Here is a 26,112-nt window from a genome sequence, read left to right as displayed (position 1 = left end):
AGAAAATGAATGCTATATTAAATTTTCCATGCCTTCTTAGCACAATAATGATTTCCCAAGTAAGCAAACAGATCTTACACTCTTAATCAAACCTCTCATTAAATTCTCCACCTCCTCCTCCAGAGAAAATTCACTTTTTAAACTGATCCTGCTTTTGCTCATCCACTCTGACTCATAAGAATATGAAATATCTACTTTAAAAAAGTACAAAAAGGACTAAACCACAAATGTGGAACTTCAATTAATTTAAAGCCCCAATCAGTAAAGAATAAATCCTTAGCAGATCTAATTATCAGAGCTCTCAGAAGACCTCAGCAGACTAGCCAATCTTCCTGCTGTTTGAACAGCTTGATGAACTAAGGGACTGATGGATATCAAATCATTTTGTTTAATTTATAAATGGATTTTCCCCTAATACTTAAATTATCATCAGTACAACACCATCAAAATGGGAACATCCTGAATGCAAAGTCTGCAAGCAGTCTGGAAAGAATCCCAATGAGCAATGTTGCTTCACTTCATTCCCCCATGATTCATCTAATTAAACAGTGAGGAGCAGGGTGGGGGCAAGTCTGTATAAAGTTATTGCACACATTGCATTTGTTGATTCAAAATTGTATCCCTAGCTGATGTACTGCAGGTAGCATAAAGATTTTACTTCAAAACAAAAAATAAAATGGACAGCTACTAATAATTATAAAAGACTATTTTAAAAGGTACAGTACTAAACATGAGTGTCACAAATTGCAGACAATATTTCAATATGAAACATAGGATGGACTCCAAGTAATATCTAAATTTCCTAAATTGTTACTAGTACAATTGTTATATTATTAATTTAGGCCAATTTATTTCTGACATTTTTCAGTTCAATTAAGTCTTGCTTGCCCAATCAGTTCTGAATATTAAAGCAGTAATATTATTTGGAATCTTAACTATTGCTCGATCTATGTTTCCCTCTGGTCTTCACATCAGTAAATAGAGCTCAATCATTTCACAAAGATCTTGCCCTCAACCCTGCCCTTTTCTACTTGAAATTCCCACCTGGCTCAGGGGTCTCAGATTGTGAGGACGAAGATGCTGAGCTGGCTCCATCCTCTGCGGTACCCTGTGAGAGAATGCCTCGCCCTGGGGGAAGTTTCATGCCCAGCTGCTCTGCCATCTCCACATGGTCTCCAGGGTGGACATAATCAAACACACTGCTGCCTGTCAGTTCCACCTGAGGGGGCAGAAGTTAAAGTCTAACATCAGCATTCACTTTTCAATCAAATCCACAATACTTAGAAAATAATGGCTTTTATTTGCTACCTTAGAGTTGCTGATACTGTGATATAATGTGCTTTACTATCTGTATATTAACCCAGAACTTTTTAAATCACATTCAAACATTTTTGGTTAAAATACATTTTTATTCATTTTATTAAACCAGTAACATCCCAGAAACAAAGTTCAAAAGTATGGATTAACAACAAGTTCTACTTGGATTTCATAACTCCATGCAAATATTCCTCACAATTTATTCTTATTCTTAAAATGACATAAACACAAGCCTTATTAGTGCCTTTTATAGAGAGTAATTTAGGAGATTTAAATTAGTTTATTAAGAAGCATCAGTTATCAGTGCAAATTAGTGCTGAGATTCTTCATTTAAGAGCACTATATTCATTAGTTAACCAGATAAGCTATTTTCAAGTTCTGGTTGAAAGGTTTATCTTGAGTAACAAATGGTGAATTATAACAGTCAGACAATTTTCAGACCATATGTAATTGTATTAATTTGGTCCTGAACTTCATTTTTTAAAGCAAGCATATTGCTGCCTTTCAATTGGTTACTGTAACTTGGCTTGTGTGTTTAAAAACTTCCAATTTGCAGCAAACATCATTTTGACAACATCTTTGTATGTATGTTTCTTTATATGAAAGTCATTTTAGTAAACAGCTATTACATTATTTCTACAGTAAATACCCCATGAGACCAATGCCTGATAATAGTTTTTCATTAATCTGCTTCTCTGCATCATTATGGTAGACATATTCTAAAGATGTTGTGGGTCACAAGCACTTTTAGAGAAACTGTAAAATTAGAGTGGGTAAAACATTCGTAACATGCAATTTGAGATATTGTTGTCAAGACTGAGGGTTATCAAACATTAGGTATTGCACATACACTAGCCCTAAATTAACAATTGACTGCGATGTTGCCGTGGTAATGTCACTAAATCCAGAGTCAAAGACTAATGCTCTGGGGATACGGGTTCAAATCCCAGCACGGCAACTGGTTGAATTTAAATTCAACAAATAAATCTGGAACTAAATGGTAATGGTGACTATGAAACCATTGTTGTAAAAACTGACCTGGTTCACTAATGCCCTCTAGGGAAGGAAATCTGGCCTACATGTGACTGCAGACTCACAAAAATGTAACTGCCTTCTGGAACAGAGCTAACTGATCCTGCAACCAAAGGATCAGATTAAAGTTCTGCAGTCCTGCCACACCTAGTCGTGAATGGTGGCGGACAATTACACAACTAACTGGAGGAGGAGACTCCATTCTCAAAGATGGGGGAGACCAGCACAACAGTGCAAAAGACAAGGTCAAAGCATTTACACCATTTTCATACAGAAGTGCCAAATCGATTATCCGTCTTGGCCTCCTCCAGTCTACAGCCAATTTGGTTCACTCCACGTGATATCAAGAAACGGCTGAAGACACTGGATACTGCAAAGGCTATGGGTCCTGACAACATTCCAATAATAGTACTGAAGACTTGTGCTTCAAAACTAGCTTCACCCATAGTTGAGCTGTTCCAGTACAGCTACAACACTGGCACTTACTCAGCAAAATTGCTCAGGTATGTCCTGTCCACAAAAAGCAGGAAAAATACAACCTGCCCAGTTACTGCCCCATGAGTCCACTCTCGATCATCAGCAAAGTGATGGAAGATAACGTCAACGGTGCTATCAGGCAGTACTTACGCAGTAATAACCTGCTCGTTGATGCTCTGTTTGGGTTCTGCCAAGGCCACTCAGCTCTTGACCTCATTCCAGCCTTGGTCCAAACATGGAAAAAAGGGCTGAATTCAAGTGGTGACGTGAGACTGACTGCTCTTGACATCAAGGCAACATTTGACCGAGTGTGGCATCAAGGAGCCCGAGCAAAACTGGAGTCAATTGTTGGAGTCATACCTAGCACAAAGAAAGATGGTTGTGGCTGATGGAGGTCAATCATCTCAGTTCCAGCTCATCACTGCAGGAGTTCCTGAGGGTAGTGTCCTAGGTCCAACCATCTTCAGCTGCTTCATCAACAGCCTTCCTTCCATCATAAGGTCAGAAGTGGGATGTTCGCTGATGATTGCATAATGTACAGCACCATTTGCGACTGAGGCAGTCTGTGTCCATATGCAGCAAGACCCGGACAATATTTAGGCTTGGGCTGCCAAGCGATAAATAAGATTTGCGCCACATAAGAGGCAGGCAGTGAACATCATCAAAAAGAGAGAATCCAACAATCTCCCCTTGACATTCAATGGCATTACCATTGCTGAATCCCTCACTTTCAACATGCTGTTGGTTACCATAGATCAGAAACTGAACTGGACCAGCCATCTAAACAGCATGGCTACAAGAGCAGATCAGAGGCTGGGAATTCTGTGGCGAGTAACTCACCTCCTGACTCCACAAAGCCTGCCCACTATCTACAAGGCAGCAGTGTGTACCAGTTACAAGGTGCACCGCAGCAACTCACCAAGGCTCCTTCGACAGCACCTTCCAAACCTGCAACCTCTATCGCCTAGAAATACAAGGGCAGCAATGCATGGGCACACCACCTGCAAGTTCCTCTACAAGCCACACACCATCCTGACTTGGGACTATATTGCTGTTCCTTCACTGTAACAGGGTCAAGGTCCTGGATCTCCCTTTCTAACAACACTGTGGGTGTGCCTACACTACATGTATTGCAGCAGTTCAAATAGACAGCTCAACACCACCTTTTCAAGGGCAATTAAGAAGGGACAATAAATGCTGGCCTAGCCAGTGACACCCACATCCTGTTAAAGAATAAATAAAAAGCACAATGTATTTTCCTTCAAAAGTTAAAAGTACCACCTGCACTATTAATTAGTGCCAATGAAAAGTTATTGAAATAGTGATTTAATTACATTGATCCTTCAGTTTCATTTAATTACTTATCCATATCTTGTAAAAAGTGCTTACATGTACTGGGTTATCTTACTATAGAAATTGGCATCCATCAGATACTTCCCCAGTCTGACCATTTTTTGCATAGGTAAGACTGGATAGCTAGCAGTAAGGATATCACAACCAATCCTGAAGTTCAGATAAAAATTATTAATATAATGTCCCACTGGGTCCCAAAATTGTGCTGTTCATGTGATAAACTGATTGGAGTAAAGGCATCACATTTATTATCGTGGTGTGCCCTGGTACAGAAGAGGGGGCTGAGTGTCTGAGCAGGAACCCATTTCCCTCCCCCCACCACGCCCCCACCCAATTTTTTTCATGGCTCTATCATTAGCAAATTACCATCCGTGAGATGGTTCCTTTAATTCATTCTTACTGCAGGCCATTTTACAAACAAGTTAAAACTATACTTATTACGCACAAGGCACTTTCCAATTAAAAAGTTACTAAAAAAATACAGCTCATTCTATAATTATATCAATTCCATTCTGTTTAAAAGAGGCGCATAACTTGACATTGATAACAGACATATATTGCATATTTACATAACAAAGAACATTTTAGTAAATAGGGTACCATTAGATTTCTTTACTTCCTACTTTGTACATGAACATACCCAGCAATTGTGATGGTGTGGTCCCAGCGCTGAAATATTGAAAAAAAATTTAGAATTTTACTACAATTGGAGGCTGTCAATCTAAGAAGGTGAATCAAAATATAGATTATTAAAAAGAAGCAATTTGCAAATGGGATTTTAAACATCAGAAAAATACTTTCTTTCTTTTGTGACAACTATATACCTAATTCAAGAGGAATAGCCACAAGCTATATAGATAAAAGCTGTATTTCTCTTTGTTAAATAAAATGATCACCTCTAAGGCAACGAGTGTGTGATCTAATTTCAATGCTCACCTTAGTTCTGCAATATTTTTGAAGTACAAAGATTCAAAACCATGGGCAGAATCGTCCCAGCTTTCCACAAAGTGCAGTAGCATGCAGGAAAAAGGACATTTTACCAGCCAGCCGCAATGGCAGCTTTTCATACAGTGTCGTCTCATTCCTAGCACATCCCACATCATTAATAATGCATTCCCAGGAAACATGTTGGCAGGCAGCCTCTGATTTGCCCCCCATGCTGTCAGCTCAGGCCTTCAGCAATCCGGGTGCCATATTTAAAGTGCACCCCTGAACTGAGCTAGCATTCTCCAAGACATTGGAAGCTGCTGCTAAGTCACACCAAAGGGAGGAAACATGCTGGCCCCAAATTTATCAACGCCGCCCTCGGGCACCTACTGGATGCTATGGCGGCCCGCTGCAAAGTCCTCTATCCCTGCTTTGGGTGAAGACCAGCAAGCAAGGTCACCAATCCAGAACGGGAGGTGACGGCAGCGGTGGTCAGTGCCAACACCCTGCAGAAGAGGACAGCCACCCAGTGCCGAAAGAGAATGAATGATCTTCTCTGTTCCGCCAGGGTAAGTCACTCATCTCATCACTCTCAACTCACACACTCACAAATCCACCACACATCCACAGAGATCTCACTCACTGCCAGTTGAAGGGACACCACCATTCACTCCCTCACACACACCTTCATCTGTAGTGTAGATCGTGTCCTTTTCCCATCCATGGCACCAATCCCCACCAACACATATGCCAGACATCCTTATCATCTGTCCTTACACTCTCTCCATCTGTTTTCATGCAGGACAAGCTGGCACACAACAAAAGGGAAAGGTCAAAAACTGGTGGAGGAATGCCTGACATCAAAGTCCTCACAGACTTTGAAAATAGTCATCCATCTGGCCGATGAAGATCAGGACTGTTCCTGTGCTGACAGTGATGTCAGTGGTGCTCAACCAAGTGACGATCCAGCAGTGCAACATCCATGAGACAACCGTGCAGTGAGTGAGCTCCCCTGTTCCGCAGTCCCCTGCCATGCATTAATTATCTCCCCTTGCTTTCGCAGGACCACCTGGGAAACAGCCAAGGGGGTCCACAAGCCAGGTCGTTGACTCAAGCCCCGAAGGCACCTTGGAAGAAGAATCTAATGATATCCTCATTGAAGACTATCACAGCACTCACCCACACCCTCCATCAGCGCAGAGACACACACCTCAGTGGGTCCAAATTCTAGAGTAGCCTTGGGAGTACAATCTGGAGAAAGCACATCACATTGTCTGTTCCACAGCAGGCAACAGCAGGGACTTCCCAGGTTTCCGGCACTCAAAGGCCAGCAACCTTCTTTCTGGAGGACAGAAATCTGCTGAGTCCGAGTCAGATGATGAGCCTTTGGACTTGGTCATACCTCATACCAGGACTGCTGGAGTTGCAAAGACAAGGTCGGGAACATCAGGAAGAGATGTCCACTGCGCTCCTCAGATTGCAAGGCATGGTAGAGAAGTTCGTCTGCCTTCAGTCTGAAGTGATATTGCCAGCATGTCAACAAGCCAAGGTCAACGCTGGTAGGATGGCGGTTGCCATGAAGACCTTGGTCCAGAACATAGGTTGTGCACTGTTGCATGACCCGAACACCATCACTAATGCCAAAGTTGGCCTCCAACAGTGTCAACGCGAGAGGGGTGTGAGACAGCTCTATCTCACTCCAGTGGCCCCTCCTCCTCAAGGAGTCAGCCAGGGGCATTCAGGCACCCATAGGGAGCAGGATCAGCAGGTGCACACCCCAGGGCCATCTATCCAAGTGACTCCGGGAGTGTCCGGCCCACCCAAATCCCCTCTTCCTGTGACCCCCAAAGCTCTAGCTCCATAGGTCGAGGAGGGTGCCACTGCCACACAGCAGGACTCCAAAAGTAGGCTGGGGCCCTCCAGATCTTGGCCCTCTAGAGGACACCCGTCAAGGTAATCACAGACAGGGTGGCTGCCTCCACCTCTGCTATGAATGTCAGGGGAGCACCAAGATGTTGTGGCAGGGTTAGGAAGGTTAAGGAGGTGTAACTCTTGTTGAGTTAAAACAATTAAACTAAATTAACAAAATTAGGATAAATCAGGCACAGCCACTAATTCAGGTCAGCTGTAAAACCAAGAACAAAGTTTAAAGGTAAAGTTAAGGAGGTGTAACTCTTGTTTTCACAGTTTGCCATTGTGAGATTTGAACTCTTGATCTTGGGGTTACAAGCCCAGTACCATAACCACTTGGCTATTTAGGCCAAGCATTAAGGAGGTGTACCTCTTTCGAGTACAAACACATTTCCATCTGTTCCTATTCAGATGAAGTTACATTGTTTCATAGTTTGCCATTGTGAGATTTGAACTCTTGATACTCTTTCGAGTACAAACCTGTTTCCATCTGTTTCAGATGAAGTTACATGTTTCACAGTTTGCCATTGTGAGATTTGAACTCTTGATCTCAGGGTTACAAACCCAGTACCATAACCACTTGGCTATTTAGGCCAAGCACAAAAGTTAAGGAGGTGTAACTCTTGTTTTCATAGTTTGCCATTGTGAGATTTGAACTCTTGATCTTGGGGTTACAAGCCCAGTACCATAACCACTTGGCTATTTAGGCCAAGCATAAGATGAAAGTGTGTAACTCTTTCGAGTACAAACTGGTTTCCATCTCTTTCAGATGAAATTACATAGTTTGCCATGGTGAGATTTGAACACTTGATAATCTTTTAAATCTTTTAAATATTTGAACACTTGATCTTGAGGTTACAAGCCCAGCACCATAACCACTTGGCTATTTGGGCACAGGTGCTAATTACTTGTACTTAATATTTATTACTGCTCTGATGCGCAATGTTCATGTCATTCAGATGTGAAACCTTGGTTCCTGCACAAGGTAAAGGCAGGTCTCTCAGTCCAGGGTCTCTTCCCTGTGCAGTGTGTAAGCTTCAGACGGTTTGGCTTAACACTTCCTGGACACATTAACGATGCCTGCATCTCGATGGGGCTTGTCATTGCTGCCAGAATATAGTGGGCGGGCATCACAGAGTTCTGTCATTCTCTCTGTGTGCTCTCAGCACCTTTGAGGTGGGGCTGGCCCCCATCTCTTCAACATCTTTGACCAGTGACGGTGTGCTCCTGAAGGGGACAGGTGCTGAAGGCGGACAAACGATCAGAAGCATTTAAAGTTTCACGGCTGCACCTCCATATGACATGACCCTGATTACAGAGCACAAGCGAGCTGCCCTCAGCCAGGCAGGAGTTAGACATTCATGGAGGCAGTGTGAAGATCTATGGAGCGTCCTCAAAGCGTGTTGTCATCATCCTCCTGGAATCTAGCGACTATTAGAGCCTCCATTTCGTCTCTATGACATGAGCCTGAGCACTGAGGGTACGTGTGTTGCCATCACAGATGCAAGGTGAGGATATCAGGGCTGTCCTCACTGCTTCTCGTCATCATCCTCCCCAAATCTTGCAGCAATGAGATCCTCCTGAGTGCGCCTACCTCATCTGGCCACTATGGTGGCCTCATCACAGGCATCCTTGCCTTTGAGGGTCTTATCACTGTCATCCCCTTCAATGTTCTCCTCATCGGTGGATACGTGCAGCTCCTCCATCTCCTCCTCAGTCTGGTCCTTCCCATTTTGCAGCACTAGGTTGTGGAGTGTGCAGCAAGTGACAATGATGTGCGACACCTTCTGGGGACTGGACTGCCTGTCGAGACCTGTCGAGCCACCGGAACCTCATTTTCAAAATGCCTTTTGTTTGCTCCACCAAAGTCCGGGTCACGGAATGAGTCCCATTATACCTTAGCTCTGCTGCAGTCTGAGGCCACTACACAGGTGTCATCAACAATGTCCTCTGCAGGTAGCCCTTGTCCCCTGCAGCATCTCAGGGACCTGAGACCTGCTAAGGATGAAGGAGTCATGGACACTCCCTGAGAACCATGCGCAGATCTGTAGAATGCATTTGTGGTGGTCGCACACCAGCTGAACATTCAGCAAGTGGAAGCCCTTGAGGTTGACGTAGTTGACTGCTTGTTACCACGGAGATCTAAGTGCCACGTGAGTGCAGCTGATATCAACCTGCACCTGTGGAATACCTGAGATCTGTGCAAATCCCAACACCCCTGCTTCTTGGCTTTCCTGATCCCAGGAGAAATGCACAAAGTCCTGTGCCTTTGTGATGGTGGCATCTGTGACATCCTAGATATACTTGCGCATGGAGGCTTCCGAGACCCTGCACAGCTCACCTGTGGAGCCCTGGCAGTGGATATCCTCCACATCCCTGTGACGCTAAATTCTGCAGCAAGTAGCATATGTGACCAACCAGTTCCCCAGACATGTGCAGTCTTCAGCGAAATTAGTTTTCAGTCATCTGCAGGAATGACGGGCACTGCCAATGGACTATGGGTTTAGTGAGGTGCTGATGAGCAATGGCACGCTGTGAGTCTTCCACTGTATGCGCAGCAGGCCCTACCGCCCCTTCTTCTTCTTCCCTGTTCTCTGTAACCATGAGACATACGACTAAAACACCAAGCTCCGTGATCCGGATGTTCTCCACCAGCAGGATCAAAGAGAGAGAGACGCGTGGATTAGCATAGTTGTTCTCAGAACCTCTTTTGGTTAAGTCTGAAGGCCCTTTCACGTGTGCTGGCCACCACTTGCATGGCCAGTGTGTAGTGCACTCATTGGCTACTGAAGCCCTACACACCTCCGCCCCATTTGACCGACTGGCGGCAGCTTCGGCCATTGGACTGCATGCTGTACTCGCAGCTCAGGCACAGCATTCTCCTAATCCACACTATAAGGCTGCACTGTTAGCTTTAACCATAATGGACACTGGCCCACACCTTAATAAAGACATTGCAAAGGGCTACAAGTGCCTCCACCATTGACTGCGCCATGGCCATCTTTCACAAGGGGATCATACAACTTGCCCAGCCAGCCAATTGTTCTGCTGACCCATAAAATGCACAATAATTTGCAGCCTACGCCCGAGGGATGAAAAGTTCTGGAGCATTTGGTGGCATTTTCATGCTTTTATGTTGCATGAGTGGGCAGAAAAGCTTCAGAGGAGAGGCCTGACTCCAAGCATGTGAATGGAGCTGCAGCTGAGTGGTCTCAGTAGTGCAAGAATGCTCACTTTTGACAAGTTTTTCCAAGTGCGTGGCTGCTTCCCTCACCCTGCACCCATCTCCCCCCTGCCCCACTAGCATGTGCTTGAGTCTTGCCTTCAGTCTGTCTGTGATGCCTTGCCCCCACACCCCCCACCCCCATCTGACCCACACTGGAGCCCTTGCCCCAGCACCACACTGAAAGCCAGCTGGAAAAAGTGACATTCTTGATGTCCTATGGACGATGCTTGTGAGCGTTGGACAAGGTTGAGTGGACTCAAGTTCTCCTCGAAGTTCAGGTCGCCAGATGCATAACTTTTAAAGGCAGTCATGAAACATGCCGTTCTGAAATTACACCGACATGGGCGGTAAATTTGACATGGGGGGAAGATTCCAGTGAGCAGGGTTTATAATTAGAAGCAAACGTATTAAAATGGCTTTCCCGACATGCAGTGGTGGGAAATGCGGCGCACCGTTGACAGGTGGAGTGGATGATCGCAAAACCAAGCTTTGGCCTTCTCGCCATATTGTCCCCGCCCCCGTTGCCTGCCATGATGCCTGGCACTACCGAGGCTAGAAAATTTCAGCTTACGCTTTGGCTGCTGTGACTGTTGAAGTATTTACATATTACGATGTTTATCCTGCAAAAAAACTGCACTGACTCCCGATAGCCTTGTGCATTTTGTTACAAAAAGTGAAACAATGGGAAGAATTTCCCTGTCGGCGAGTGAGGGGGCGGGGGGCACTCACCAACACGTAAAATGACGCGTGGTGATGTCAGGCAGGTATCCCGATGCCACTGCACGTCATTTAGATTTTCAGTTCAGCGGACACACAGCTGAGTCGGCTACGCGCCCTCCAAAATGTCAAAAGTCTATTAAGGCCACTTAAAACCTAATTAACTCAATTTAATGAGCTGCCCGTCCAACATTAAGGTTGGTGGGCAGACGAAGAGCCCAGGCGGCCTTCGCGTTTTTCATGGAACCTCATCCACGGGCGGGATGAGGTTTCATGAAGTGTTTTAAAATCTAATAAAAATTTATGCTTTTATTCTTTGACATGTCCCAGCTCATGTGATAGCGTCACATGAGGGGACATGTATTAAAAATGTTAAAAAACTTTTATTTAAAACTTTAGCACTGAAACAAATCTCCCTGAGGCACCTCTGTGCCTCAGGGAGATCTCTGCACTCTTTCATGCGCAGGCGCGAAAAAGCACAGGGAACTTCTCAGGGAGTCCCCCCATGCCCACACAGGGAGCGCTCAGCGCTTCCGGGCGAGCGTCATGCTGGATGAGCCTTAATTGGTCCACCCACGTAAAATGACGGCGCGTCCCCGATCGGGGACACCGATCGGGTTCGCGCCTGCCCCCGCCCACCCCGCACAAACCCACTGACAGGGGGATATTTCTGGCCAGTGAGTATTCAAATTCCTCATTTCTGTTTGTTGGTTGCATACAATCAGTTCTATACTAATGCTCTACTCGTCACCATGCATCATTTTCTGACTGAGATTGGGTAGCGAAGTCCCAGACATTGATAATATTGCTGTTTAATCAGTAACTTTTTTAGATATCCACAAGTCAAACCATCTTTACTAAGAGCCTTGCCTTTGAACTTTATCTCCTTTGTTTGTTTTTGACTGAGGCTGGAACATTGTCATTTGGTAATCAAAATGTTTGGACCTGTATTTCGTCATTGTCTGGAGCTGGGCATTTTGGCATCATGTGCATTTTTGTTTTTCTCATTTATTAAACCATGGTATAATCTTACAAATTGACATGGAGTCCTGTGAGCCCAATGAAAAGATTACACATAAAATCTTCCTAACAATTCTGAAACCCAGAAAGCACAAGGGTATGGAAAATCATTTTAAATTAGATTTTGAAATACTGGAATCCAAAGTCTCAGATACTTTATTTTTGTAACTTCAGCAACACAGATTCCATGTAGTTAAACTTTCATCTTCATTATCTGGATAACAATGTGGCAGAAAATCTTGCCTGCCTGATTTCCGTTCCATTGAAATCAGTGAAGATCAGGTGGATTCATAGAAACATAGAAACACAGAAACTAGGAGCAGGAGTAGGCCATTCAACCTGTCGAACCTGCTCTGCCATTCATTATGATCATGGCTGATCATCCAACTCAATAGCCTGCTCCCGCTTTCCCCCCATGCCTTTTGATCTCTTTTGCCCCAAGAGTTTTATCTAACTCCTTCTTAAAACATACAATGTTTTGGTCTCAACTACTTTCTGTGGTAACGAATTCCGCAGGCTCACCACTCTCTGGGTGAAGAACTTTCTCCTCATCTCAGTCCTAAATGGTCTACCCATATCCTCACACTGTGACCCCTGGGTTTGGACTCCTCCACCATCGGGAACATCCTTCCTGCATCTACCCTGTCCAGTCCTGTTAGAATTTTATAGATTTCTATGAGATCCCCCCTCATTCTTCTGAACTCCAGTGAATATAATCCTAATCAACTCAATCTCTCCTCATATGTCAGTCCCGCCATCCCAGGAATCAGTCTGGTAAACCTTTGCTGCACTCCCTCTATAGCAAGTACATCCTTTCTCAGATAAGGAGACCAAAACTGCACACAATATTCCAGGTGTGCTCTCATCAAGGTCCTGTACAATTGCAGCAAGACATCCCTGTTCCTGTACTCGAATCCTCTGGCTATGAAGGCCAACATACCATTTGCTTTCTTTACCGCCTGCTGCACCTGCATGCTTATCTTCAGCAACTGGTGTACAAGGACACCCAGGTCTCGTTGCACATTCCCCTCTCTCAATTTATAGCCATTCAGATAATAATCTGCCTTCCTGTTTTTGCTACCAAAATGGATAACCTCACATTTATCCACATTATACTACATCTGCCATGCATTTGCCCACTCACTCAGCTTGTCCAAATCACACTGAAGCATCTCTGCATCCTCCTCACAGCTCACCCTCCCACCCAGGTTTGTGTCATCTGCAAATCTGGAGATACTACATTTAATTCCCTCATCTAAATCATTAATATATATTGTGAATAACTAGGGTCCCAGCGCTGATCCCTGCGATACCTCACTAATCACTGCCTGCCATTTGGAAAAAGGCCCATTTATTCCTACTTTTTGTTTCCTGTCTGCCAATCAGTTTTCTAACCATCTCAATACACTAGCCCCAATCCCATGCACTCTAATTTTACACGCCAATCTCTTGTGTGGGACTTTGTCAAAAGCCTACTGAAAGTCCAAATAAACCACATCCACTGGCTCCCCCTCATCAACTCTACTTGTTATATCCTCGAAAAATTCCAGTAGATTTGTCAAGCATGATTTCCCTTCCATAAATCCATGCTGACTCTGTCTGATTCTGCCACTGTTTTCCACGTGCTCAGCTATTAATTCTTTTATAATGGACTCTAGAATTTTTCCTACAACCGACGTCAGGCTGACTGGTCTATAATTCCATTTTCTCTGTTTTAAATGATGGGTGGAGAAGTTATTCCACTAGGTATCCCACAGAAATTCATGATTGCTTAATCATATTAGTACGTGTTGCTAACTAACACATTTGTGATGATAAGTTTTTGGGACCTGGAAAATAGGATGTTGAATTCGAAGTTAATCAGCAGAGGCTGCCAGGTAACTGGAAGAATTTTTAATTTGGAGGACAATGAGGCAGATTTCACTGAATGCCTGTTGCAGATAGATAGTCAGTGCCTATTTCTGACAAGACTCTTTGCAACCGTCAGGATTTCAAAACAATCTTCGTCGGTTTTCAAAACTAATCATATTACAGCAACTTCACTAGTTCCATGAAAAATAATAACAAAACTGTTGCTGGGAGTTTAATTGATTTACAGGGGTCAAACTAAAAACCAAATTTCCATTATATAACTATATGTGTGTGTGTGTGTGTGTGTGTGTGTGTGTAAGTCATTTACAATCTTTTATTTGGCTGTTGTGAATCTACAGGGTGCAAGCATTACAAACATTCACTGTTACCTATTTTAAAACTGCCATATTATTTCAGCCACAAAAACCTAACATGTGCACATTACAACCGCAGCATCAAAAAGACATCTCTCAGCTTGATCCTTTATGGATTAGCCAGTCCTTTTCACATCTCCCCAGTTTTGCAAATTGTGTTTTGTCACAGAGGCTGCAATCCGCCAGAGTTTAATAATTTAATAGCACAACCAAAACTGCCATCAGCTAGCTAAAATCACAGAGACTGTCACTTTCATAACATTAAGACAAGGTTTGGATTTCAGCATTACCTAGCAAAATGCTACATTGAATGATCACAAAATCCCCTGTCTTTGACTGTTTTAGTTACCAATGACACAAACAAAACAGAAGACTAAGAACAAAGACAAATATAATTGTGATTGGTTCAGAAAAAAATTCTCTGCAGTTATTTGTTGTCTATTTAAGATAACAATGCTTAAAAAAATTGAAGCACAGCTCTTTTTCTTTCAAGAAAATAGGAAAACAAACAAATATTTATAAATATTGTATTAAAATTGTAGTAAATGGTATGGTTTACTTTGGCATTTAAAATTATTTTATTTCAACTGATATAAACGTATAATAAGAAGAAAGGTGAATATAACGGGGGGGGGGGGGCGGAATTTGTTTGCGTAGTGCTACTTCAAGTTAATGTCCTGCGGTGCTGTCTGGCACCATCCCCTCACCCCCCTCCAGAATCAACATTAACTGCAAGCAGGTCTATGCCAGCAAGGACTTTAAGAAAAATATTAAAAGCTTAGTTAAAGGGAGAAAAAGGAATTTACAGGTCAGATTAACTGTAGATACTTAGTATGAAATTCTTCCAATACTAAAATATTAACAAGTCTGTTGCAAAAGAACCCTAAAGCAAACAGGGATGAAATAACCCATTGGGATATAAATTGGAGAATGTCTTGTTAAAATTGTGCATTTGGTCTGTGTTCAGCTTGGTCATAAAGTACTGCATCCAGTTTCAATCAGAGGCCAAGGAAACATTCAAGGGTTGAATTATGGAAAACATTTAGAGATGGTCTGTTCAGACATGAGAAGCAGTGTCCTCAAATAAGATATCAAAATAGTATAAAAAGGTATATCTGAAACATTATTTCAAGTTCAACAGTGACAATGGGTCAAGGGCCATAGTTTCAAACTAGCGAAAGGCAAATTTAGGGCTCGTAAATAAATTCTAATTTAAATGGGGATCAACAAATGGAATGTACTTCCAGGTAGAATCATAATGGCAAAAACTTTGGAATTTAATGGCCTCCCCCAAGGTGAGTTTGGAGGCAGGGGGCATTTAATCAGGTGGGAGGGTGGTGGCTGGGGACTCTGCCACCTTCCCATCTCTGCCCTAATTAAGTTCTGGGTGCGCAGGCTCATGGGCAGACTTCCAATTGAGGCCCTTAAGTTAATGCCCACTTAAGGACCTCCTGTTTTTGCTGCCAATGCTATTGAGTTAGCGGTGGGTGTGGGAGCTGCCACTTGGAAAGCCAGAAAAGCAAACTGGGCTCCCAGGAGTGTCCTCCATCAAAGGTACATTGTGCCTGATTGAGGGACCTGGCATCGGGTAGGGGGGAGGTTCTGAGAGCCACCAAGTCCTTGCTACCGACTCCCTAACTCCCCCCTCCCAGCAATCGCCATCCCATGACTCCCATCCCACCCTCACTCACCTTTGGCCTGAGGTCCCTCAGCAATCTTGGGCCTCTGGTTTCTGCTGACACTGCCTGCAATGGCACAGCTGTCAGCCTCTGATTGGCCAGCAGCTCTCGGGCATGGGGTTTCCACCCCCAGCATCCTTGATCTCAGGAAGGCTCACTGAAGGCACACCACTGTCCACTTAAGTGCCTGATGGGCACTTAATTCGGTGGGCCCTCCAGAAAGGACGCAATGCAGGGCTCGCACCGACTCTCCAGCTGAAGAGCAAGACGTCCGTCGCCTACGTTAAATACTGACTTTTTTTAATGTGAAAATAGCTTTGATAATGTTGTTTAAAAAAGTGGGCAAAAAACCCCCCAGATTCACTATTAACCATGCATCACCTTATACTCTTGTCAGCCCATATGAGGCTATTCATATTTTACATTTTATGGTGCAACTGATGAAAATAAACAACAGCACTTAACTTCATTGATCAATCACATTACATTCGTCAGTAAGTTGCAAAGATTTTCTTTAATAAATTTGATTTACTTACTGAAAAGGTAAGCTCTTAGAAATACAAAAAATAACTCAGGCTAACTTAACTTTAAAAATGTAAAACATATCTGTGTATTGTCATTTCTATGAATACAAGATCTAAATATTTTGTGAAATCCTAAAGATAATGCTGAAAATGCCAAGTGCTATCGTCTTTTGGATCAAAGTGCTTGTAAATTTACTGGGATTGCATAAGCAGCATAGACGACTATCAGAAAAGAATAAAGATAACTGACAAGCACCTTGGACTGCTGAGTGTTCTTTCAAACATATAATCCAATGCAACCTTTCAAAATTCAGCTCTGTAGCACACATACGTGGCTGCTTGCACTTTGCATTGTTCAATCAATTTAACACATGTTGTGATTTCTATATACTGTAAAAGACAGAACATTGCAATATTCATTGCTGAACAGCAGCAAGAGGTTTACACAATTTTAATTCTGGACATTCGAAAAAAGGCAGAGATTATTCTCTGTCATTGCACAAAAACATTCAGCTATCTGGTTAGAACTTTGCATTGGAAATGAGTTTCATCAATCTAACTAGGGCAAGGTTAAAGCCCTTAGCAACATGCTTATTTTGTAGAAGGTCACTCAATAATAACTTCCTCTGCCCTCCAAGCTTATTAAGACTGACTGGCATATATTAATAAAAACACCTGATTTTCAGACCATAAGAGTCAGGCGCATACTTATTTTAATTCTAACATTAAGAAAGGAACCCTTAATTAGCAAGGTTTCAAAATGTCAGCTTCTTCTATTAGCTGTTCTGGTCCATCAATGCCATAATCCAGACTGTCAAATTTCATTACATGATAGACAGTTTTCTGGCTGTCTTTCTTTGAAAATATAGATCACATTGACTGATGCCATGTGATTCTGGAATCACATGCCTGAATATCTCCTCACCAAAAATGTCTCGTTTAATGAGCCAAATGCCGAATTTCATTATTGTTATTCTATGAGAGCAAACAATGGACTTTTCTATTATAGATTGATGTTAAAAACAACAATGATCAGTGGATTTAAATGGAGACAAGAGCTCAACTCTGAAACTCCTGGTCGAACTTGATACAGTTGCTCCTGAAGATGATTCTTTAAAGGCAATGACATGTCTAATGATGCCATTTCTTTCGTCTTTAGTTTCCTACCTTAATTATAACAGTACAGTTTTATTGGGCCCACTTTGCCATCAGACTTCTCTTGCACATTTATAGTTGATACACTTGCTTGCTCCTTCTCTGCTTTAAAGATTCCAAGCTGCTGCCTCATTTATAACAGCAGCTGCATAATAAAATGGATTGTTGATGCAATTGATCCCAGCTTACAGAAGCACTTAGTCAGTGCTACACAACATGATAAATGTGATAATGGCATGTATGGATCATATAGTATGTAATGTGCTATTTGAGCATATGCTGAATTAAGGAAGATGACAACTTCCATTAAGAATTCAATTTAAATGAATTTTTAAACATTTAAAGATGTTTTAAGTTCAATTACTTGAGTGGTTTTTTTTTGGGTGTGAAGAAAACCTAATGGCTTGAACTCAGAAAATGGGTTATGGTGAAATAGATATTCTTCCATGTGTTACATTCAAGTCAGGTTTAATCTTGACACTGCAATACCTTCATTGGATGAGAATGGAAGAAAATCAGAAATCAGGCATTACAAAATAATCAATTATACATCCTTGACCATTGAGAAAGATTCAAAATATTTAAACCTTGAGTTTGAGCTAGTCTGGACCACAAGAAGATATTACGTTTGAAAATATTTAGCTTCTGTTTTATTTTTTTCATAATGCCCTATATCATCTCAAATTCATATATAATCTCAAATTAAATTCTATGTAAGCATAAACAGGTAACTTTCTGGTGCATTACTTTATTTATATTATCAGTGAGTTATGAGGTCTTTCACACAATAGAAATATACCCAGTGAATAATAGTTATGACATCTTTTCATGCTATTTACGTAAAAAATGTTTGAAATTGTTTATTCAACTTTTCAGAAGTGACATATTGCTTGTGTTTGTAGTCGTCATGGTAGTGAAAATGCACTATTGTTGTTACTTAGTGACATCATTAGGCACAGGGTTACTAGTCAATGACACAATATTTAAGTTATTGCAGAACAGCATACAGCAGGAGCTACTTTTTGTACATGTGGATTATCAGTTTTCCTTTGGATTTAAATGGTATTAGGTATTGAAAGAAAAGATCAGAAATACTCATTTTACACATACTTTTGAAATACTCTGGCTTAATAAAAAGTGTTTTGGTATGGGGCGTGGGATAAGAACACTTTATTCTGCAGGCCCTTCACTTCAAAAACTGAAAAGGAAGTGTTCAGCCAATATTCACCCTTATGGAACTATACCTGAAGAATAAATTACAGTTTAATTTTGTACATTTTCCTTACAATTGGCCCCTTTAGAAACAAAGTGCTGAATAATATGAACACAAAAATGCCTAATTTTATGTGCTCATAAATAGTGCAAACAATTCTTTTGCATTGAATTTCCAGTAAGGTTATTTTGACAGTTGACAGACAAAACTTCTCATTTTTTTCAATTCTCCCCAAATACTGTTTCGTTGATTTATTTTCCAGATGTGATAAAAGCAGACCAAATTTGTATGGAGCAATCAAGAATGCTTTTACTTAAGGAAAGGGACACATAAAAGTCAGTGTATGCAGCAAATTATGTACACCCTGAGCATAAATAGCAGCCAATTTCAAGTGTAAGTAGTGATCCGATTACACCATGGTTTTACTTTGAAAATGATCCTCAAGGTTGCAAGTTTAAGATAATAGTTTGCATTTAGATTGCAGGTATACTCGGGTCAACTTAATTTTGAAGCCGCATCTAAGAATATAAGCCCTATGAATGGCAAGTGATGTTGGAATCATTTTAAATAAATAATAAAAATGCTGTTGTTAAAAGGAAGGAGCCACATTGCTCTGTATTGCATGAAAATAAAACTGCCGCTCCGCAGCTGAACTAGCAGAGTGTACAATTGCAATTTTTTCAGTCACGTTATAACTAGGGCAGGGAAATCATCAATTTTTATGAAATGTTTGGGACTAAAATAACAATGATTATTTTAATTAAATACACAGTGTTTAAAAAAGTGTCATGCCTACCTGAACAGATAATAGTTAGTACGTTCTTAAGTTAGTACGTAGTTGATGCTCGTAACAAAAATTATCTAAAATAAAGGCTTTAAATATTATTTGCCTTTTAACATCTATGACTAAACACTTATGGTGCAATTTCCTGATTTGTAACATTTTTCTGCTGCTATGGGATAAATTTGTGTGTTTATAAATATAACATATCTCCAAGAAGGATTAGGATGTCATATTGGGAGCCCACACTACAGTTATTCAAATCCTACAGGACTGCGATTCCTTGTCAGTGTCATCGACCCTTTAAACTGAATACAAACCTAACCCCTAACAAAAAAAAGAAACCGAAATGATGCAAATCATATTAATTTCAGCATATCCCCTGTGTGCTGGTATAAACTACTGCCTAATTAAATATTTTTTAACGATGTGAGTAATTTTTGCCAAGGGGCGGATTCAGGGGAAAATTTAATATGAGATCACAAAAGCTTTTCCCAGCGTTGATTCTGTAAATTAATGACTATCTGCCTTATGATAAAAGCATGCTGCCAAGAATGAAAATGAAGTCCGTAAGGCTTAGACTATTTGCCTAATAACCAAGTGTATACAGAACAAAAGGCTAAGAGATTTTGGAAATTTTCTATTTTACCTTGTTCTGTTGCCTGTATAAAACAACAAATAACAGGTGGGCACTAAATTAGAAATACGTTTGTACATTTATTATTACTACATACACATTTAAGTACCTAAGTCCTGTTGCACCACCTACCCCATCAACAAAAATAATTTTCTCCCCATTCCTTAAGGCCAGTGACACATACCAGCTACAGTTTCAGTGATGCTGGAGATCCCTCAACATCGCATTCAAGGTTTCTTTATTCTTTCACGGGATGTGAGCATTACTGACAAGGCCAGCATTTATTACCCATTCCTAATCGCCCTTGAGAAGGTGCTGGTGAGCTAGTTACTCAAGCCATTACAGCCAACCTGGTGCAGGTACACCCACATTGCTTTTAGGAAGCAAGTTCCAGATTTTGACCCAGTGACAGTGAAGGAAGGATGATATAGTTCCAAGTCAAATGGTGAGTGGATTGGAGAGGAACTTGCAGGTGTGGTGCCCTTGTCCTTCCAGGTGGTAGAGAATATGAGTTTGGAAGGTATTGTTGAAGGAGCCTTGTGAGTTGCTGTAGTGCACCTTGTATATTGTACACACTGCTGCCTCTGTGCATTGGTGATGGAAAGAGTGAACGTTTAAGGCGGTGGATAGGGTGCCAATCCAATGGGCTGCTTTATCCTGGATGGTGTCGAGCTTCTTGAATGTTGTTGAAGCCATACTTATCCAAGCAAGTGGATAGTATTTCATCATACTCCTGATTTGTGCCCTGTAGATGGTGGACAGGCTTTGGGGAGTCAGGAAGTGAGTTACTCTCCTCAGAATTCCCAGTCTCTGACCTGCTCTTATTATTATTTATATATTATTTATATAGCTGGTTCAGTTCACTTTATGGTCAATGGCAACCTCAGGAAGTTGATAGTGGGGGTTGCGACGATGGTAATGACACTGAATGACACGGGGAGGCGGCTAAATTCTCCCTTGTTGGAGATGATCATTGCCTGGCACTTGTGTGGCATGAATGTTACTTGACATTTATCAGCCTAAGTCTGAATGTTGTCTGGTCTTGCTGCATATAGACACAGACTGCTTCAGTGTCTGAGGAGTTGCAAATGATGCTGAACATTGTGCAATCATCAGCGAACATCCCCACTTCTGACCTTATCATGGAGGGATGGTCATTGATGAAGCAGCTGAAGGTGGTTGGGCCTAAGACACTACCCTGAGGAACTCCTACAGTGATGTCCTGGGACTGAGATGATTAACCTCCAACAACCACAACAATCTTCCTTTGTGCTGGGTATGACTCCAACCAGTGGAGAGGTTTCCCCGATTCCCATCGAGTTTAATTTTGACAGGGCTTCTTGATGCCACACTCGGTAAAATGCTGCCTTGATGTCAAGGACAGTCACTCTCATCTCCCCTCCTGAGTTCAGCTCTTGTGTCTATGTTTGGTCCGAGATTGTAGTGAGGTCAGGAGCAGAGTGGGCCTGGCAGAATGCAAACTGAGCATCAGTGAGCAGGTTATTGCTGCGTAAGTGCCGCTTGATAACACTGTTGATGACACCCTCTATCCCTTTGCTGAGAGTAAGCTAGAGGGGCAGTAATTGGCTGTATTAAATTTGTCCTGCTTTTTGTGGACAGGACATACCAAGACAATTTTACACATTGCTGGGTAGATGCCACTGTTGTAGCTGTACAGAGACAATCTGTCTAGGGGTTTGGCTAGTTCTGCAACAGTACTATTTCCAGAATGTTGTCAGGGCCCATAAACTTTGCAGTGTCCATGAGTTGCATGAATGTGATGTATTCATGTGTGAGTGAGTGAATAAGTGAGTGTGATGTGAGCATGCATCTTTGTTAGTCAACAAGCCAGATTTCCATCACGAAGGCAGGGAATCAAAGTAGGGAATTTTCTCAACTTTGCAATCCCGCCTTTTCTTGGCAGTAGCAACAGGTGGGATTTTGATCTCCTGGAGGGCGGTTTTGCCTGAAGTTGGGCACCCAAGGCATAGATGGAGGTGGGCCAATGCCGAGGCAGCCAGGTTAAAAGGACCATCTCTGTTTGAAGAAACTTTAGCCCAGTTCTTCAGATCAGTGCAAAGCCCCCCGCTTAACTTCCTTATCCCTCTTCACCCCCTATCCCACTCACCAATAATCCACTTTATAAACAAAATTCACAAGCCCATTATGAACATTTGGAAGTCTTTGACAAGTTCATAAGTCTGTCAAAATATCACTTAAAGAGGCACTTGAAATACCAGTATCCTCTTTGAAAATCTCAAATCTGTCAAAACCATTAAACTCACATTCCCCTGCACAACAGTGTAAACAAATCCTGCAGCGCAGAATCCATCAGTACCTTTGAAGGCAGCCAGAAGCTCCGACATCTGTTTTAGCTTTCAAACAGTCAACAGATGGCTAAGCTGTTCTGCAAAGACTGAATGAAAGCCACGGGGAGTGTTTAAACAATTAGCTATTGACCTTACACTGGGCTAGTTTTTCAACATTGTACCATGCAGAATAGCACTTTAACCATTGAATAATCAATTTCAATGCATATGAAGATTTTTCCACTTTAACAATGCTAATCTTTCACTTGACAGCTTTCCAGTTGTCAGAATCAGCAACCTGGCAAACACATTGGCCGGAATTTTATGGCCCCGTTGGCATTGGGCATCATGGCAGGTTGGGGGAGCTATATGGCAAGAAGGCCAAAAATTGGTTTTACGCTGTCGTGAAACGAGTTTGCGATCGTCCACTCCACCTGTCAATGGTGGGCCACATTTCCCACTGCAGGGAGTCAGGAACATCATTTTAATACATTTGCATCTATTTAGGAGCCCTGCTTGCTGAAATAATTTCCCCCTGTCAAATTTACCGCCCACATCAGCATGTCTTCAGAACATTGTGATTCACGACTGCCCTTAAAACAAGTGCAGCTGGCAAACTGAAATTCGAGGGGAACTCAGAGGTGAGTGCACACAACCTTGCACAGTGCTCATGAGCATCACCTGTAGGGCAGCAAGGATGAGGCACTGTGCATTGCAGTGGGCACAAGCAAGTCACTTTTTCCTAGTTGGCTTTCAGTGCGGTGCCAGGGCAAGGGCTCCAGTACAGGACAGACCAATGGGAAGGTGTGGGTGAGTGGGGGGCAAGGCACAACAGACAGACTGAAAGATTCAAGCACATGCCAGGGGGTGGGGGGGGCAAGGCAGCCCATACAGACTGATGGAACAGTTCAAGTATGTGCCGGGGGAGATGGGGGGAGGTAGATTGACGGAAGCGGCCATGCACTTGGAAAATCTTGTCAAAAGTGAGCGTTCGTCCGCAGCTGAGACTGTTCAGCAGCAACTCCATTGACATGCTTGGTGTCAAGCCTCTGAAGCTTTGCTGCCCACTCAAGAAATGTAAAAGTATGAAAGTGCCATCAACTGAGGATCCACAGCAAGCTGTCGCTTGTCGAGAGACCCAGAGTCTATTGACAGTGCCTGTCATTCCTACAGATGACTGAGAACCAGTGTCGCTGAAGACTGCGCGTGTCCAGGGAGCTGATTGGTCATATATGCCGCCTGCTGCAGAATTTGGCGCTACAGGGGAATGGAGGACATCCACTGCCAGTGGTCGTGAAAGTGACCATGGTGCTCAATTTTTATGCCAGTGGCTCCTTTCAGGTCTCCACAGGAGACCTTGCAGGATCTCACGAGCCTCCATACCCAATTGCATCCAGGAAGTCATGGACGCTAACTTCGTGAAGGTACAGAGCTTTGTGCATTCAGCCTGGGATCAGGAAAATCAGAAAGCAGGGGTGCTGGGATTTGCGCACGTCTCAGGTTCCCCACAAGTGGAGTGCCATTGATTGCACTCACATGACATTTAGATCTCTGTGGCAACAAGCAGTCAGCTATGTCAACCGCAAGGGGTTCCACTCGCTGAATGTTCAGCTAGCATGTGACAACTACAGACACATCCTACAAGTCTGCACTCAATTCCCAAGAAGCGCCCACGACTCTTACATTTTTACCTGTTCTCAGGTCCCTGACATCTTTCAGGATCCAGAGAGGCTGCAGGGTTCGCTCCAGAGGATGTGGCTGGTGACGCCTGTGCAGCGGTTTCAGACTGCATCTGAATGACGGTACAATGAGGCTCATGTCGCAACCTGGACTTTGGTGGCGCAAACTATAGGCATTTTGAAAACAAGGTTCTGGAGCCTCAACAGGGCCGGTGGAGCACAGCAATACAGTCCACTGAGGGTGTCGCGCATCATCATTGCTTGTTGCACGCTCCACAACCTATTGCTGCAAAGGAGGGGGGAGATGGAGGAGCTGCACATATCCTCCCATGAGGAGGACGTCAAAGAGGATGACAGTGATGAGGTCCTCGAAGGTGAAGATGCTGGCCCTGAGGACATTGCACTGGCCACATGAGGCAGGTGCACTTAGGAGGCCCTCACAGCCTCAAGATACGTGGAGGACAATGACGAGATGCAGTGAGAACAGTCCTGACATCCTCACCTTGCATCTGTGAACGTTTGACTCCTATGTGGCTGATGGCTGTGCAAATAAATATCCTCAGTGCTCAGGCTTATGTCATTGAGACGCAGCTGAGGCCCTAATAGTCGCTAGATTCCAGGGGGATGATGACGATATGCAGTGAGGGTGCTCCATAGATCTTCACACTACCTCTGTGAATGTCTGACTCCTGTCAGGCTGAGGGTGGCTCGCTTGTGCTCTGTGATCAGGGTCACATCATGGAGACGCAGCCATGAAACTTGAAATGCACCTGATCCTTTGTCAGCCTTCAGCACCTGTCCCCGTCATTGGTCACAGATGCTGTGGGGCCAGCCCCACCTCAAAGGTGCTGAGAGCAGAGAGAATGACGGAACTCTGTGAAGCCTGCCCATGACATTCTGACAAGCACCATCAAGATGCAGACATCACTAATGTATCCAGGGAGTGTGAAGCCGGACCATAACTTTGGTCTGAAGGTTACACAGTGCACAGGAGGCCCTGGAGTGAGACTCCTGCCTTTATCTTGTGCAGGAACTAAGGTTTCACATCTGAGTGACACAAACACTGCTCATCATAACAAGGATCCATTGACAAGGAGACAATCTTATGAGTTTATTTACAATAGTGAGTGTTAAATACAAGTGACTAACACCTGTGCCCAGGCTGTGCAACCACATCCCGGAAATAGCTGTAAATCAGGAAATAGAAAAGAGGGAGGAATTCAGGAAAATTACAATTACCAGGGAAGTGGTATTGAGCAAATTGTTGGGGCTGTGGGCTGACAAATCCCCAGGTCCAGATGGACTTCGGCCAGTTAGCCTAGCTTCTGTCATAGGGAAAACGTTAGAAGCTATTATTAAAGATGTTATAGCAGGGCATTTAGAAAAATTCAAGGCAATCAGGCAGAGTCAATGTGGTTTTATCAAAGGAAAATCATGCTTAACCAACTTATTGGAATTCTTTGAAGGAGTCACATATGGTGTGGATGAAGGGGAACTGGTAGATATACTGTATTGAGATTTCCAGAAAGCATTTGATAAAGTGCCACATCAAGGGTTATTGCAGAAAATAAAGCTCATGGTGTAGAGGGTATCATATTCCCATGGATAGAAGATTGGTTAGCTAACAGGAAGCAAAGTTGGCATGAAAAGGTATTTTTCTGGTTGGTGGGATGTGACGACTGGTGTGGCACAGGGATCAGTGCTGGGGCCTCAACTTTTTATATAAATGACTTGGATGAAGGAACCGAAGGAATGGTTGCTAAATTTGCTGACGACACAAAGATAGGTAGAAAAGTAAATTGTGAAGTGGGCGTAAGTAGGCTACAAAGTAACATAGATAGGTTAAGTGAGTGGGCAAAGGTCTGGCAAATGATGTATAATGTGGGCAAATATGAAATTGTTCATTTTGGTAGGAAGAATAAAAAACAAG

At 42.9% G+C, this 26,112-nt stretch overlaps 1 protein-coding gene across 1 annotated transcript in view; it reads right to left on the bottom strand.

Annotated features, from left to right (window-relative positions):
• The window catches only part of LOC121292274 (neuronal PAS domain-containing protein 3), a 1,542,391-nt gene that overhangs the window by 202,522 nt on the left and 1,313,757 nt on the right, over positions 1-26,112 (bottom strand). Inside the window, exon 6 of the mRNA XM_041214104.1 lies at positions 1,045-1,219. Coding sequence (XP_041070038.1) covers positions 1,045-1,219 — 175 coding nt within the window. The remainder of the gene's footprint in view (positions 1-1,044; positions 1,220-26,112) is intronic.

The sequence above is a fragment of the Carcharodon carcharias genome, chromosome 20 (genome assembly GCF_017639515.1).
Source record: "Carcharodon carcharias isolate sCarCar2 chromosome 20, sCarCar2.pri, whole genome shotgun sequence".
In the NCBI taxonomy this organism is placed as follows: Eukaryota; Metazoa; Chordata; class Chondrichthyes; order Lamniformes; family Lamnidae; genus Carcharodon; species Carcharodon carcharias.
The sequence above is the reverse complement of the archived record's forward strand: the minus strand, read 5'-3'. Positions and strand labels throughout refer to the sequence as shown.